At 39.0% G+C, this 17,384-nt stretch overlaps 1 protein-coding gene across 1 annotated transcript in view; it reads right to left on the minus strand.

Moving 5' to 3' along the window:
* Positions 1-17,384, minus strand: part of SPAG17 (sperm associated antigen 17) — a 221,521-nt gene that overhangs the window by 8,505 nt on the left and 195,632 nt on the right. Inside the window, exons 43-44 of the mRNA XM_060120028.1 lie at positions 15,330-15,461; positions 7,352-7,488 (exon numbers count right to left, since the gene is read on the minus strand). Of these exons, the coding sequence (XP_059976011.1) occupies positions 7,352-7,488; positions 15,330-15,461 (269 nt within the window). The remainder of the gene's footprint in view (positions 1-7,351; positions 7,489-15,329; positions 15,462-17,384) is intronic.

Below are 17,384 nucleotides of genomic sequence, written 5' to 3' on the forward strand. Positions count from 1 at the left end.
TGAAAATTTCAACAAAAAGTTAGAAAAATGAAAAACCAAACAGAGTTGAAGAATACAATAACTGAAATAAAAACTGCACTAGAAGGAATCAACAGTAGATTAGATGATACAAAGGAATTGATCAGCAATGGATCAGAGGAATGGATCAGACAGTAGTAAAAGATCACCTAAGTTGAACAGAAAAAAGAAAAAACAATTAAAAAAATGAAGACAGTTTAAGAGACCTCTGGGACAATATCAAGCATACTAACATTTGCAAATAGGGGACCCAGATGGAGAGAGAAAGGGGCAGAGAACTTACTTAAAGAAATAATAGCTGGAAACTTCCCTAACCTGGGAAAGAAAACAGACATTCAGGTCCAGGAAGCACAGAGAGTCCCAAACAGGATTAACTCAAAAAGGTCCATACCATGACACATTAAATGAAATTAAAATGGCAATTAAAATGGAAAAAATAAAAGATAAAGAGAGAATCTTAAAGAAGCAAGAGAAGAGCAACTAGTTATGTACAAGGGAATACCATAAGACCATCAGCTGACTTTTCAGCAGAAATTGTGCAGACTAGAAGGGAGTGGTGTGATATATTCAAAGTGATGAAAGGGAAAAACATACAACCAAGAATATTCTACCTGTTAAGGTTACCATTCATGTTTGAAAGAGAGATAAACAGTTTTACAGACAAGCAAAAGCTCAGGGAGTTCAGCACCACTAAACTGGCTTTACAAGAAATGCTAAAGGGACTTCTCTCTAAGCAGAAAAGAAAAGGCCACAATAAACATACAAAAATTATGCAAGGAAGAATTTCATTGGTAAAGGCAAACATACAGTAAAGGTAGTAGACCAACCACTTATAAAGCCAGCAGGACAGAAGGTCAACGGACAAATGCATAAAATTATATATATATCCACAATGAGAAGTTAAGGGATACTCAAAACAAAAAGATGTAAAATATGACATCAAAAACATTAAATGTGTGTGGGGGGAAGATGAAGAGTTGTTAGAATTTATTCAAACTTAGGAGATTATCAACTTAAAATAATCACATATATGATTATATGTTGTTATATATGAACCTCATGATAGCCACAAACCAAAAACCTGTAATAGATACACACACACAAAAGAGAAAGGAATGCAAACATAACACTAAAGATAGTAATCAAATCACAAGGGAAGAGTCTAAAAGAAGAAGGAACAAAATAGAACTACAAAAGCAACATGAAAACAACAAAAGTTCTATAAGTACATACCTATCAATAATTACTTTAATGTAAATGGTCTAAATGTTCCAATCAAAAGACAGAGAGTGGCTTAATGGATAAAAATCAAGACTCATATATATGATGCTTACAAGAGACTCACTTCATATCTAAAGACACACACAGAAAGTGAAGGGAAGGGAAAAGGCATTCCATGTAACTGAAAACAAAACGAAAGCCCAGGTAGCAATACTTATATCAGAAAAAGTAGATATTAAAACAAAGACTGTAACAAGAGACACAGAAGGACATTATATAATGATGAAGGGATCAATCCAACAAGAAGATATAACAATTGTAAATACATATGAACACAACATAGGAGCACCTAAATACATAAACAAATATTAACAGACATAAAGGGAGAAATTCACAGTTACATAATAATATATAATAATAGTAGGCAACTTTAATACCCCACTTACATCAACGGACAGATCATCCAGACAGAAAATAAATAAGGAAACACTGGCCTATATGACAAGTTATAGTGGATGGACTTAATAGATACATAGAGAACATTTTATCCCTGAACAGTAGAATACACATTCTTTTCAAGTGTACATGGAACATTCTCCAGGATAGATCACATAATAGGCCACAAAACAAGTCTTAATGAAATTGAGAAGACAAATTATATCAACCATCTTTTCCAACCACAACACTATGAGATTAGAAATCAACTACCATGAAAAAACTGCAGAAAACACAAACATGTAGAGGTTAAACAACATGCTACTAAACAACCAATGGATCACTGCAGAAATCAAACAGGAAAAAATACCTAAAGACAGATAACAACCACACAATGATCCAAACCTATGGGACACAGCAAAAGCCATTCTAAGAGGGAAGTTTATAGCAATACAAGCTTAACTCAGGAAATAAGAAAAATCCCAAATAAACAACCTAAACTTACATCTAAAGGAACTAGAAAGAGAAGAATAAACAAAACCTAAAGTTAGGAGAAGGAAAGAAATAATAAAGATGAGAATGGAAATAAGTGAAATATAGACCAAAAAACCAATACAAAGACCAATGAAAGTAAGAGCTAGTTATTTGAAAAGATAAACAAAACAAGCCTTTAGCCAGACTCATCAAGAAAAGAGAGAGCACCCAAACAAATAAAATCAGAAATGAAAGAAAAGTTACAATCAACACCACAGAACTAAAAAGGACCATGAGAGATTACTACAAACAATTATATGCCAATAAAATGGACAACCTAGAAGAAATGGATAAATTTCTAGAAACATAATCTCCTAAGACTGAATTAAGAAGAAATAAAAAACATGAACAGATTGATTACCAGTAATGAAACTTAATCAGTAATTTTAAAAATCCCAACAAAAGTCCAGGAACAGATGGCTTCACAGGTGAATTCTACCACACATTTAAAGAAGAGGTAGCACCTATCATTCTCAAACTATTCCAAAAAATTAAAGAGAAAGGAATGTTTCTGAACTCATTCTATGAGGCTGGCATAAATCTGATGCCAAAACCAGAAAAAGATACCACAAAAAGCAAATTATATATCAATATCACTGATAAACATAGACACAAAAATCTTCAATAAAGTATTGGGAAACCATATTCAGAAATACATTAAAACACTTAAACATCATGATCAAGTGGTATATCAAATTATATGATCATCTCAAAAGATGCAAAAAAGCTTTTGGCAAAATTCAACATCTACGTTTATGATAAAAACTCTTAACAGAGTGAGTATAGAGGGAACATGCCTCAACATAATAAAGGCCATATATAACAAGCCCACAGTTAACATCATACTCAATGATAAAAAGCTGAAAGCATTTCCTCTAAGATCAGGAACAAGAAAAGGATGCCCACTCTTGCCACTTTGATTCAACATAGTACTGGAAGTTTTAGCCACAGCAATCAGACAAGAAAACAAAATAAAAGGACTCCAAATTGGAATGGAAGCAGTTAAACTGTCACTATTTGCAGACGAAATGATACTATATATAAAGAATCCTAAAGATGTTACCAAAAAACTATTAGAACTTGGTATTAATCCATATCTTAATAAGAATTTGAGTTACATGACTATATGCATTTATCAAAACTCAACAAATACATGCTTAAAATTTGTGCATTTTATTGTATGTATGTATATTATAGATCAAAGGAAAAATATAAACAAATATTGAACTCCACTTAGTGATATGTATGTTAGAATATTTAGGGATAAATGTAGTAATCTCTGCAATTTACTTTGAAGTGCACCCAAAACAAGATGGATTAATGGATAGATATAAGGATAGATATGTGATAAAGCAAGTATAATAAAATGTTACTGGTAGAATCTAGAAAAAAATCACACACTATTAGGACTGATAACTTAATTCAGTGAACTTGAATGTTATAAAATTAATATACAGATATCTGTATCTGTTGCATTTTTATACACTAATAATGAACTATCAGAAAGAGAAATTAAATAAACAATCCCATTTACAATTGTGTCAAGAAGAATAAAATACCTAGGAATAAATGTAAACAAAGAGGTAAAAGACTTGTACTCTGAAAACTTTGACACTGATGAAAGAAATTGAAGATGACACAAATAAATGGAAAGATATACTTTACTCCTGGATTGAAAGAATATTGTTAAAATGACCATACTATCCAATACAATCTACAGATTTGATACAATCCCAATCAAAATACCAAAGGCAATTTTCACAGAACCAGATCAAATATAACTGGATGATTTAATTCTAAAATTTGTATGAAACACAAAAGCAATTTTGAGAAAGAACAGAGATGCAGGTATCATGCTCTCTGAATTCAAACTACACTACAGAGCTATGGTAATCAAAACAGTATGGTACTGGCATAAAAAGAGACACATAGATCAATGGAACAGAATAGAGAGCTCAGAAATGAACCCATGCTTTTATGGTTAGTCAATCTATGACAAAGGAGGCAAGAATTACAATGGGGAAAAGATAGCCTTTTCAATAAATGGTGTTGGGAAAACAGGAAAGCTCCACGCAAAATAATCAAACTGGACTACTTTCTCACACCATATACAAAAATACTCAAAATGTAGTCAATACTTAAATGTAAGACCCGAAACCATAAAACTAGAATAAAACATAAGCAGTACGCTCTTTGCCATCAATCTTAGTAACTTTTTTTGGATCTGTTTCCTCACACAAGGGAAACAAAGGCAAAAATAAACAAATGAGACTACATCAAGTTAAAAAACTTTTTGCACCATGAAGGAAACTATCAACAAAATGAAAAGGCAGACTACTGAATGGGAAAAGATATTTGCAAACAATATATCTGATAAGGGGTTAATAACCAAAATATACAAAAAAACTCAAACAGCTTAACATCAAAAAACCAAACAACCCAATTAAAAAATGGTCAGGGGACCTGAGTAAGATTTTTATCAAAGACATATAGATGGTCAACAGACAACTTGAACAGATGCTTAGCATAAAAACACACAAAAAACTCAAACAACGCAACACCAAAAAGCCAAACAACCCAATTAAAACCTGGCCAGAGGACCTCAATAGACTTTTTTCAAAGAAGACATACAGATGGCCAACAGACACATGAAAAGATGCTCAGCAGTAACTAATCAGCAGGTAAATGCCAATCAAAACCACAGTGAGGGGCTTCCGTGGTGGTGCAGTGGTTGAGAGTCCGCCTGCTGATGCAGGTGACATGGGGTCGTGCCCCGGTCCGGGAGGATCCCACATGCCGCAGAGCGGCTGGGCCCTTGAGCCATGGCCGCTGAGCCTGCACATCCAGAGCCTGTGCTCCGCAACGGGAGAGACCACAACAGTGAGAGGCCTGCATACCGCAAAAAAAAAAAAAAAAAAAAAAACCACAGTGAGATACTGCCTCACGCCTATCAGAATGGCTATCACTGAAAAGACAACAAATAACAAGTGTTGGCGAGGATGTGGAGAAAAGGGAACCCTCATGCACTGTTGATGGGATTGTAAACTGATGTAGCCATTATGGAAAACAGTATGAAAGGTCCTCAAAAAATTAACAGAAACTACCATATGATCCAGCAATTTCACTTCTGGGTATTTACCTGAAGAAAACAAATATACTAATTAGAAAGAATATATCCACACCAATATTCATTGTAGAATTGTTTACAATAGCCGAGGTATGGAAGCAACATGTATGTCTAAATGTCCATTGATAGATGAACGGATAAAGAGGATGTGATATGTGTGTGTGTGTGTGTGTGTGTGTGTGTGTGTGTGTACAGAATATTACTCAGCCATAAAAAAAGAAATCTTGTCATTTGCAACAACATGGATGGATCTAGAGGGAATTATACTAAGTGAAATAATTTTATAAAAAGGCAATACTGTGTGATCTCACTTATATGTGGAGTCTATAAAACAAAACAATCAAAACAAAATGAAAACAGACTCATAGATACGAGGACAAATGGGTGGTTGCCAGAAGGGAAGGGATTGGGGGGACGAAATAGGTGAAGGGGATTAAGAGGTACAAACATCCAGTTATAGAATAAATAAGGCACAGGGATGTAATATAAGGAATATGGTCAGTAATATTGTACTAACTTTGTATGGGACAGAAGGTTACTAGACTTATGGTGGTGATCATTTCATAATGTATGCAAATGTCAAATCTCTATGTAGTACACCTGAAACTAACATAATATTGTATGTCAACTATATTTCAATTTTAAGAAAAGGCTCTGCCACCAGAAAAAAATAACTGTTTGGTTGGGAGAGGAAATGAACATTTATGGTCTATGTAATCATTACCACAGCACTGTAAGGAAATATTTTAGGCTCTGTTTTAAGGATAAAGAAGCTCAAGTTCAGAGAACTGAAAGACAGATAACTTGCTCAAGTGTTATGTGGCAAAGTTTCAAACTCAAGTTTGCCTGATTCTAAAGTTTGTACTCTTTCTTCTGTGCCAGTGATGATCAAACTTTAGCTCCCATCAGAATCACCTGGAGGACTGGTTGAGACACCAACTGCTGACTCCACTCCCAGAGTTTCTCCATTAGTAAGTCTGGGATGAGGTGGAGTAGAGAGTAGGTAGGTGGGGAGGGGAAGTGTCTACAAAGATAAAGAAAACCTGCTCTGGAGAGGAGCACAGTCTACTGAGGACTCCTTAAGACACAAATTGCTGACTCCAACCCCAGAGTTTCTCCATCAGTACATCTGGGATGGGGCTCATGAATTTGCATTTATAACAAGTTCTCAGGTGTTGCCAATGTTGCCAGTCAGGTAATCTTGCTTTGAGAACTATTGCCCTAAGCTGTTATTTCCATCTGGTAGCCTGTTAAAACTGCAGAATCTCGGGCCCCACACCAGAGCCAATAAGTCAGAATCTATATTTTAACAAAGTCCCCAAATAACTCACATGCACATTAAAGTTTGAGAAGCACTTCTATCACATGTCACTTATATACATTGCAATACCTTCTCTGATGGTAATGAACAGTGTGCCATGAAATTTCTAAAGGATAACTACCAAAGCTTGATTGGTGGGCTTGAGGGAACCTTTACAACAGAACTGAGATGAAATCTTAATCTTAGAGGCTCTGAGGAAGGAGCTTGGTGCTTTTAAAGAACTAAGAGAAGTCCACAATGGGTGAAGTGTAGTGAGTTTGAGACAAGGTGAGGGTAGAGAAGCAAATGGAGCCATGCCTTGGAGTCATGCTAGGTCATCTGGATTTTATCCTAAGAGTCATGAGAAGAGTGCCCAATGATCCCCTCAGCCAACAGTGTGCTGGTAAACTGGCTCTCAGAAAAGAGCCTTTATCAGTAGCATTTGCCAATTTCTATGGCATAAGAACTCCCAGCATGGCTGAATGCAAGCTAGTGATGGTTTAACAGCTGGCTCATAAAGTTTCTCTCATGAGTGTATATAAGCTGGCTCCAGCAAAGCACTGCCCTGGTTTATCTCTGTGTGACCTGAAGGGATTCATGTTGAGATGGTTCTTATATTAAATAGTAGTACACAGTGGCTGAAAATCAATAGCCTCAACCAGGAATACATAAAATGCTAACTGGCTCTGGGAAATTTCTTCCCATGTCTGTTTTACCTGTTTGAGAGGTTGAGACTTGGTCTTGGAACTCAGCAAATAGTGAGGTAGCCTCACTTTCTCTTTTCTTGCTTGTCCTGCCACATCCTGCAGCAGTGACTGGGTTGGGATTTTCAGAGGCACACATGATTCTGGTTCTGTTAGAGAGAACATTGAAATTACACCATGTGGATGTTGCTTCCAAAGACATTCAAGATCATACCAGAGCATAGAAGAACATAGAACCAACTTGGGAAATTTTCTTCTTTCCTTCTTAAAGAGCTTATTTACAGGAATAAAGACTTTTTATTAATTCTAGTGTTCTATCTTTGCATTTTACAAAGAGATTTTACCTAAAATCAGTCTTCACAACAATCCTATGAGATGGGAAGGGCAGATGCTATTAGCATCACCTTGTTTTCAATAAGTGAGAAAAATCAGATGCTAAGAAATAGAGTGACTTGTCTGTAAATCAACAAGGTACAGTTCAATAAAATGTTGACTCTCAAAGATTTCTTAAAACTAATGAGGAAAAAAATCTTAAGAATTTCTTTGTTTCAACTAGTAAATTTATAGTTCAAAAAAGTGGTGTAGTAATCATAGATAAATTAAGCCAAGGAATCAAATCCCCAGATCACTTAATTTGGTGAAGGAGGGAGCAAAAGTAGATAATCTACACAGCTGCAATTTTATGTATTTCTCCAAATATCCAGGAGGGTTAATAAGAATTGTGTTTTAGATCAGCATATTTAAACATCCTTTCTTGAATTTAAGTCATCAAGAGAGGAAAGGGAAGGGAACCAATATTTGAGTGTCCACTGTCTGCAAGCACCACATGCATGTTTTTACATATAGCATCTCACTTAGTTCTCATAGAGTCCTCTGAGCTGAAGGTAATGGTAATTGTAATCTTTGTGTGCTGAGCATTCTCCCCATTGCCCACCTCCACACCCACTCCCAGCACACATACTTCTAGCGCCACAACATCCCTGGCCCCACCTATCAGGATGCTACACAACCCATGCAAAGCCAACACAGGCCCTTCACCTGGATATTTCCTGAAGCTGACCAGGATGATCCCATCTTGTCCATTGGGTTATGGGTCTGGAAGAATCAGAACCTTGGACCTCTCTGATCATGTCCCTGCCACATGGACATAGCCTGTTCTTTGTAGGAGAGGATAAAACCAAACAGGGCAGCAGTCCCTAATTTTTTGGCACCAGGGACCGGTTTTGTGAAAGACAATTTTTCCATGGACAGCGGTGGCGGGGGTGGGGGGATGGTCAGGCAGTAATGTGAGCGATGGGGAGCGGCAGATGAAGCTTCACTCGCTTGCCCGCCACTCACCTCCTGCTGTGCGGCCCGGTTCCTAACAGAGGGTTGGGGACCCCTGAAACAGGGACAAGTAAGGATGTGACAACACAGAGGTGGGGAGGATGCCCAGAGAGACAGACAATCAGGCGCAAACACTCCCCTGAAAAGCTTGAGTGCCTGCATCCAGTCATCCCTGGGCTAGCACCATAGCCACTTTTCTGTGGTTTGCTTTTGAGCATCAATAAACACCACCCCACCCACTGGCTTTTTTGTTGTTGTTCAATGGGTTTGAGTTTCAGTTCTCAAATTGAAGAGTCCTGACTAATATAACAGTAGTATCTTTTTTCTACAGATGAGGAAACTGAAGTTAAAAAAACTTGTCCTGGAAACTGAAAAGTGGCAGGGTGGGACATATACCCAGGTGTGTCAGATTCCACAAGGATCACACTCCTGATAGTGTAAGATAATAGAAAATGTATATTCATCTCTGCCCCTGGTTCCTGGCATGGCACTCCTAAATCCCTTGTGATTTCCTAAGTGATAAGAGGGTTAGGAGTATCTTTAAATATTTGGTCTTTGACCCTGATTCCTGACACAGAGCTCCTAAATCCCTTGGAAATTCCTGGGTGATAGGTGTGTCTTTTGACCTGAATGAAGTGACTCTTGGTGGGCTCCTGGATAGCTTCAGGATGGGGGCTGGTCATCAGGAAAACCGAGCCATGATTAGAAGCTTGGAACTTTCAGCACCCCCCATCTTCTGGGAAGGAGAGGGGACATGGAGATGGAGTTAATCATGCCTATATGATGAAGTCTCCACAAAAGTCCCTACAGCACAGAGTTTGGAGAGCTTCCGAGGTGGTAAGCACATCCACAGGCTGGGAGGGTGGTGCACCACAACACCACAGGGACAGAAGCTACCATGCTAAACCCTTCCAGACCTTGCCCTGTGTACCTCTTCCTCTGGCTATTCATCTCTGCCATTTATCATGTCGCCTATTATATAATAATATATGAGTTCTGTGAACTGTTCTAGTAAATTATGGAACCATAATAGGAGGTCATCAGAACCACAATTTATAGCTGATTGGTCAGAAGCACAAGGGACAACCTGTACCTGTGGCTGGCATCTGAAGTGGGTGGTGGGCAGCCTTGTGAGACTGAGCCCTTAACCTGTAGTGTCTGTGCTAACTCTGGTTAGTGTCAGAATTGAATTGTAGGACACTCAGCTGGTGTTGCAGAATTGCTTGGTGTGAGAAAAAAAACATGAATACCTGGTCACAGAAGTGTTCCATATGAGTAGTGAGTTTTTCCTAGACAACTACCCAGTGTGTCCCAAATTCACCTGTGCTTCATAATCCCCTGGGCTGACTCTGGTAAAATAGAGATTCCCTACCCATGTACCAAATAAGCTGTATTTCAGATGAGAACAGAATCAGAATCTCTGGGGATGGAGCTCAGTGATCAGTGTTCTAATGTATTTATTCTCTTTGGTCACTACTGCCTACATAGGCAACCATTCTAATGTCTTGATGTGTCTTTTTGCTTGTATTCTTAGCATATGCATATTACTGTCTTATATGAATGCATTTTACCAGTCTAATGGGTATCAAATAATCTCTCATACTATTATTATTAATAGTAAATACTGATATGGAGTTTCTCATGTGCCAGGCACTGCTGTAAGCATTTTACATATACTAACTAATTTAATCCTCACAACCTTATAATGTATATACCATTATACCCCCTTTACAGAAGAGGAAACAGGAATATATAGAGGGGTTAAAGAGCATGCCCACTGTAACATAGTTATTATATGAGGAGTCAGGTAGAGCCTTACATAAGTTTTATATAAGTCATATTATATATATGTCATTATATAATTATATAAGTCATAGGCTATTATATAAGGAGTCAGGTAGAGCCTTAGCTCTGCTGTATACCATACTGCCTCCCACAATAGATGGATTATTATCCACTGAAGCCTACCCAGGGCTTCCCTAGGGATGGGGGGTGGAGGAGGGAGTACTTGAGGGGCTTGGAACAGCAGCTGGTCACCAGCTGATACAGAAGTATTTTAATACTTAACAACTGGGGGACTTCCCTGGTGGTCCAGTGGTAAAGAATCTGCCTTACAATGCAGGGAAAACAGGTTCAATACCTGATCAGGGAACTAAGATCCCACATGCCATGGGGCAACTAAGCCCACCCGCCTCAACTACTGAGCTCGCGAGCCTCAACTAGAGAGCCCATGCGCTCTGGAACCTGTGTGCCACAACTACAGAGGCCATGTGCCCTGGAGCCTCCACACCACAACCAGAGACAGGAAACCCACACGCCACAACTAGAGAGAAGCCCAGGCACCACAACGAAGAGCTCATGTGCTACAAGGAAAGATCGTGTGTGCTGCAACTAAGACCCAATGCAGCCATAAATAAATAAATAAATAAATAAATAATAAATAAATAAATAAACTTTAAACAACTGGCATGGTCCAACTAGTGGAATCATCTGAAATTACGGCTGAATCCAACACAACTGAAGAACAAGTAATGGTTCCCTGTTTCTATGCTGAGGTCAACTGTGGTATTTATGCACAATAATGTTTTGGGTTTGGTTTTTTGCCTCATCTCAGAGCATAGCTTTATTTACTTCATCTCTGATCACGGCTTCCCTGTAGATGGAGCGTATTTCTCTGCCCCGTTGACTCTGAGCTCAGCCTTAGGGCTTGCTTTGACCATAAATGTACATGGCAGCGGCTGCGCCAATTCTGAGCAGAGGCTGAGAGCGGCAGCCCGCAATCCATCTCTCTTGATCCTCCTGATTCACCTCTCCTGAGCTCTGACCCTGTGTCCTGAGGACAGCCAGCCACAGAGGGTGGGGCTCCTTCAGCACGGGAGCGGAATACACCTGAGCTCTGCCTGCAGCTGCGGGTGTGCTGAAAAAAAGCTTAACAACTGCCTCCGCGGAGAAAAACCGACCTGGTTGGTACACTTTGCAAGTGTGTGGCGTTTGCTGATTTCTCACGGTGGCTGACTCACACTCTCAACGTGGTGTCATTGAATGTGGGACTGGGAAGAGAAAGATCTCAGGGGCCTGGTGCCAATTCCAGCACGTGCTGCCTAAAGGCTGCACAGTCAGTTCACAGCCCCCAAAACTGGTTGCTTAGCCACTATAGGATTTATGCAGTGTTATCATAGCGAATGCTGACAAGTTCAGTTTTATTTCACCAAATCCAAACCTCCTCTGACTCTCTTTTATTTCCCAAACATTTCTTGTACTATTACCAAATAAGAATACTCTGATCTACTTACAATGGCTTCCAGTTCATTTTTACTCAGGCTTTTGAACACATTCTTTTTTTTTTTTTGTATAAAATACTCTTTTCTCTTCCCTACATCTGGAGGGTAGTGTAGTAAACTATAGAGAATTCAGAGTCAAAAACTCATTTTCTGGCCCTGGCGCGGTCCCGAATTTGCTGTATGATTTTAGATGTTGCTTGACTTTCTCTAGGTTTCAGTTTCCTCAAGCGAAATGAGGCTTGTCTCAGGTGATCCAATCTTAAACTTTAAAATCTATGCAATTGTATTTATTCTTTAAGACCACCTCTCCCATAAAGTTTTCCTCACTGCTTGTGTTAATCTCTTCCTATTCTGAACTTCTTTAAACTTTATTGTTTATATCAAAATTTAATTTACCACTTATAGTGGAATCACATTATTGTCTCTTATTAGCTCAAGTATTTCAGCGTGTAGGGGTGCCGTAGGTGTCCCTCTTGTTTCAAAACAATTTTTTTCCTCCTTCAGACACTCCCATTCCTTTGAATCTCATGCCATCGTACTGTTTTACCTACGACATCTCCAAGTAGTTGTCATTTACTGACCTTCTCAATCATTCCCTTGATTCACTGCAGATCTTGACACCTTGGATGGTCTTCCACTTCATGGCTTTTGGTGACATCCCCTGGATGACCCATCCAACACCCTGTCTGCTCTGATTTTTCCATCGCCCTGTTTCTTCATCTTTTCCTCTTCTCCATCTCAGAAACTCCCATGGTCATATCTTTGCCCTTGGCAACACCAATAATCTTACCACTTTCCAAATCTCTGTTTCAAGCTACCCTCTCTAGATCACTACTTCCTATTCTTCTAGCTTATTACTCTATCATATCTGTCAAGCAATTATTTGACCTTCTTGAGACCTCTAATCAATGGACACTGTCACTTTAAACAATCAGTCACCCTTTCTTGTTTTGCTTTCCTGTTTCTCTGGAATGGATTTTATATTCTTATCATTATATCCACTCCTTTGCCATCACACTCACTCATCTCCCCAATACCACGTATCTGTATTCTTTCTCCTCTCTCCCGTCACTGTGGATGAGGTGACCCTACTCACATCCGAGGTCAAATCTGCCACTCAGGGTCTGCCCCAAATGTCATGTTCTCTCACCTTCTTTAACACTTTGCTCTCCTGCCATCAGGCTCCCTTCACCTGCATCATAAGTTGTCTCTTCCTACAGAATTATCATCATTTGCAAATCAACATGCTCTAGTATGTCTGACTTTCGAAAAACCTCTCACTTGGTCACACATCTCCCTCCAGCTGCAGTCCTGCTACTTTATTCTTTTCCGCAAAACTCCTGGTTACATCTGTGTATTCCTGCTGCTGCTGATGATGATGATTCCTCTTTAGCCATTCTATACATAAGCAGCTTCAGTTGGCTTTGGTCTCCCCCGTGCCCTGGAACTGCTCTTGTCTAGATCACCAGTGATCACTATTGCCCAATTCCATGGTTATTCTTTATCTTACTCGACTTTTGAGGAGCATTAAATATACTCGAAACACTCAGTCATTTTCACACTCCTATTTTTCATCTACCTTGCTGGCTTTTTCTTCTTAGCTACCTTAACTGGCTCCTCTTCTGCCTAATTTTTACATTCTAGAGTTTGCCTTAGGTTGTTTCTCAAAGCATGGCCCTATATCAGCAACATCAGCAACATCTGGAAACCTGTTACAACTACCAATTCTCAGCCTCACAACTGGTCACATTAGTTAACTTAGGAATCACCCTTGATTCCTCTTATTTCTCACCCTCATGTCCAATCGATGAGCAAGCCCTGTTGTCTCTACCTCCAGGATATATTTCCAATTAATTTGCTTCTCACCATCTCCACCTCGAGCTCCTTAGTCCAGGTCTCTGTTCACACTCACACGTACCTTCTGTTGCTTCCTCCCTGCTTCCACCTTCCCCACTTCTCCCTTCCCTGGCCACGAGCTATTGCCCACACATCTACCAGAGGGATCTTTTTCAAATATAAATTAGTCAGGTAACGACCCTGCTGCTCAAAACCTTCCAGTGGTGTTTGACTACAACTCCACTTAGAATAAAACTCAAAGTTCCCTATGCAGCATCACGGGATCTCACTGCTGTCCCTCTCTCTGACCTCATCTTCTACTTGTTCTGATGCCCATTTTCTTCCAGCTCCGTGTCTTATTTTCTGTTTCTTCTCTCCTCAGGGCCTTCATATTTGCTGTTCCCACTACTTGGAATAGTCCTTCCTCCCAGTCTTTGAATGGCTGCCTCCTTCTTGTCCTTCTTGTCTCAGCTCAAATGTCCCTTCACAGAGGGGCCTTCAAACCCCCTAATGGAGTGCTGTCTCTCTCCCCGAGACACTCTCCATACATTATACTGTTACATTATGTGACACCATTTGTTATAATCTGAATTTGATGTGTTTACTTATTTATTGTCTAGGTTTGCCCATAGCATGTTCAGCTGCATATGTCTGTGGCTTCTTGATTGCTGTATTTCCATGCCTAGAACAACGCCTGGCATTGAGTAAATCACCCCCTAAATGAATAAACCTTATAATAGAGAGAAGATTAAATCAGGAAGGCAAAAGGCTTGTACAAGGTAAATCCCTAATTCACCCATAAATGTGGCAAGATGCTCCCTCTATAAGAGGTAACTAAGACCCCTCAGCAGATTCCCAGCTCACTTTCAATATTGAACATGCCCACAAGAATCAAGGGGTGCAAATGTATCTACACAATTTAGATTACTCTGTTTTTCTTTCTTTCTTTCTCTTTTTACCACCCATATTTAGTTGAATTAACTGCTGTGAAATCAGTGTAATGTGACTCCATGGGAACTAGATATTATTCTGTAGTATTCCACACTTCAGTTTCTGCTACCCCAATAAGTCGATGTGCTGTGCAAGACAGAGACTACATCGTATGTTTCTCTTCTAGCACCTGCGGAACAAGGAAGTAATAGGTAAATCTAAGTCCTACTACCAAATCACTGGCTGCTCAAACAAAGCTACCAGGTTCCTGAGTTTCAGTAAATCACACAAGCTCTTAGAACCATGAGGGATAAAATAAAATAATAAATGAATCAAAATAAAATAAAATGAAGAAATAAGATAACAAATCTTAAAAAAAATTTTGTTATCTCTTTCCTTCGATGTGGGACTTGTAGTCATTCTCAAAATATTTTTTGAGATACTTTGATGTGCTAAGAAGCCTTACAAAGTCCCATAGGTTCAGGATCCATGACCCTCTAGAATTTTTTCTGTAACCACCAACCATGCCCTCAGCCCCCAGGGCCATCTCCCATACTCCAGAAAGACATAATGTTCAGTGCTGAGAAACAATGAGATAAAGCAAACGACTGCCATACCTTTGATAGATACTGTTAAATTTTCAGTTTGTTTCTGGCTAGCAGACTCCTTGGTATTCACGAAGTTCTCTGATTTTGGAAGACTAAGCGTATCTGAGGATTCCTGTTCTGAAACTTTTTTTTTCTGGGAATCTTAAAAAGAAACCCAGAACAAATATTTTAAAGTGATATTCTGGACAATGATACAATGACTACTAATGTTTGTATTACAATGAACAAGGGGCCTTTCCCCCAACTGTCTTTAGAAGACTAAATGGAAGAAAGCCATTAAGAGGCTGGGATTATCATTATATGACAAATGTTTGCCATTAACAAACAGGACAGTATCTATAAGACTCAAACTCCCAAGGAGCTAGCTGTTTCTTTCCGGGCCTTATGACCACATAGTAGTTGTTACATTGTTGGCTTATGAAACAGGGACCAGGTAATTTGACCTACTTTTACTTGGCAAGAGTAACTAAAAGGTGATGTTTTTTAAAAAGTTTCCACTCTTAAATCCATTTATTACTATGAACATGTAGCTCTTTATTAAAATGCACTCTAAGTAATCAGTGCAAAATGAAACAAATTTTAAATAAATATATCAAGGACTGGGGATGCAAACACATTTCAACTTGTGTGTACGCCAACCCTGGTTAAATGGTGGTGGCTGCCTGGAGGACTATGTTGAAGAAACTGTGGGCTTGCCCCCTTTCAAGGGGAGAGTAGGTTTGATTGGTTAGTGTCGTCTGCCCAGGGTGCAGGTGGCAGCACAAGCACCATCAGACTTCATCCCTGATTTAGCCCCATCACATCTACAAGTCATTGTTCCAGCCTTAATCTTTGCTTTGCAAACTCTGTGGTAATTGGCTGTGCTCATTCCAGGCAGCTGAATTTGTGGTATTGTACAGTAGAAAATCCCTCTATCTGGGCATTTTAACCACCCAGTTTATTAAAGAGAAGCACTAAATTTCATTTCATCCCTAAATTCTTCAACATGCATCTCCTGAAATGAAGACATTCCCCTCCACGTCCACAATACCATCACCAAACCCCAAAACACTTACAGTAATCCAGCAATGCCCTCTCATATACAGTCCCTAAATCAAACTCATGTAATTCATCCAAGTATTTTCGATAGCTGTTTTTTTCTCAATCCAGCATCCAAAATGTATGTATCACAAGTAGTTTTTATACCTCTTTTGTCTTTTTTATTATAGAACAATCACCTCATGTTTAAAAATTTTTTTAATGACATTTACTTTTTTTAACATCTTGATTGGAGTATAATTGCTTTACATTGTTGTGTTAGTTTCTGCTGTATAACAAATTGAATCAGCTATACGTATACATATATCCTCATAACCCCTCCCTCTTGTGACTCCCTCCCACCCTCCCTATCCCACCCCTCTAGATGGTCACAAAGCATTGAGTTGATAGCCCTGTGGTATGCAGCTGCTTCCCACTAGCTAGCTATTTTACATTTGGGAGTGTATATATGCCAATGGTACTCTCTTACTTTGTACTCTGTCCCAGCTTATACTTCCCCCTGCCCGTGGGTATATCTCTGGGCTTTCTATCCTGTTCCATTGATCTATATTTTTGTTTTTGTGCCAGTACCATACTGTCTGGATTACTGTAGCTTTGTAGTATAGTCTGAAGTCAGGGAGTCTGATTCCTCCAGCTCCGTTTTTCTTTCTCAAGATTGCATTGGCTATTCAGGGTCTTCTGTGTTTCCATACAAATTGTGAAATTTTTTGTTCTAGTTCTGTGAAAAATGCCATTGGTAGTTTGATAAGGATTGCACTGAATCTGTAGATTGCTTTGGGTAGTATAGTCATTTTCACAATGTTGATTCTTCCAATCCAAGAACATGGTATATCTCTCCATCTGTTTGTATCATCTTTAATTTCTTTCATCAGGGTCTTATAGTTTTCTGCATACAGGTCTTTTGTCTCCTTAGGTAGGTTTATTCCTAGGTATTTTATTCTTTTTGTTGCAATGGTAAATGGGAGTCTTTCCTTAATTTCTCTTTCAGATTTTCCATCATTAGTATATAGGAATGTCAGAGATTTC

This window comes from Mesoplodon densirostris, chromosome 2, assembly GCF_025265405.1.
Source record: "Mesoplodon densirostris isolate mMesDen1 chromosome 2, mMesDen1 primary haplotype, whole genome shotgun sequence".
In the NCBI taxonomy this organism is placed as follows: domain Eukaryota; kingdom Metazoa; phylum Chordata; class Mammalia; order Artiodactyla; family Ziphiidae; genus Mesoplodon; species Mesoplodon densirostris.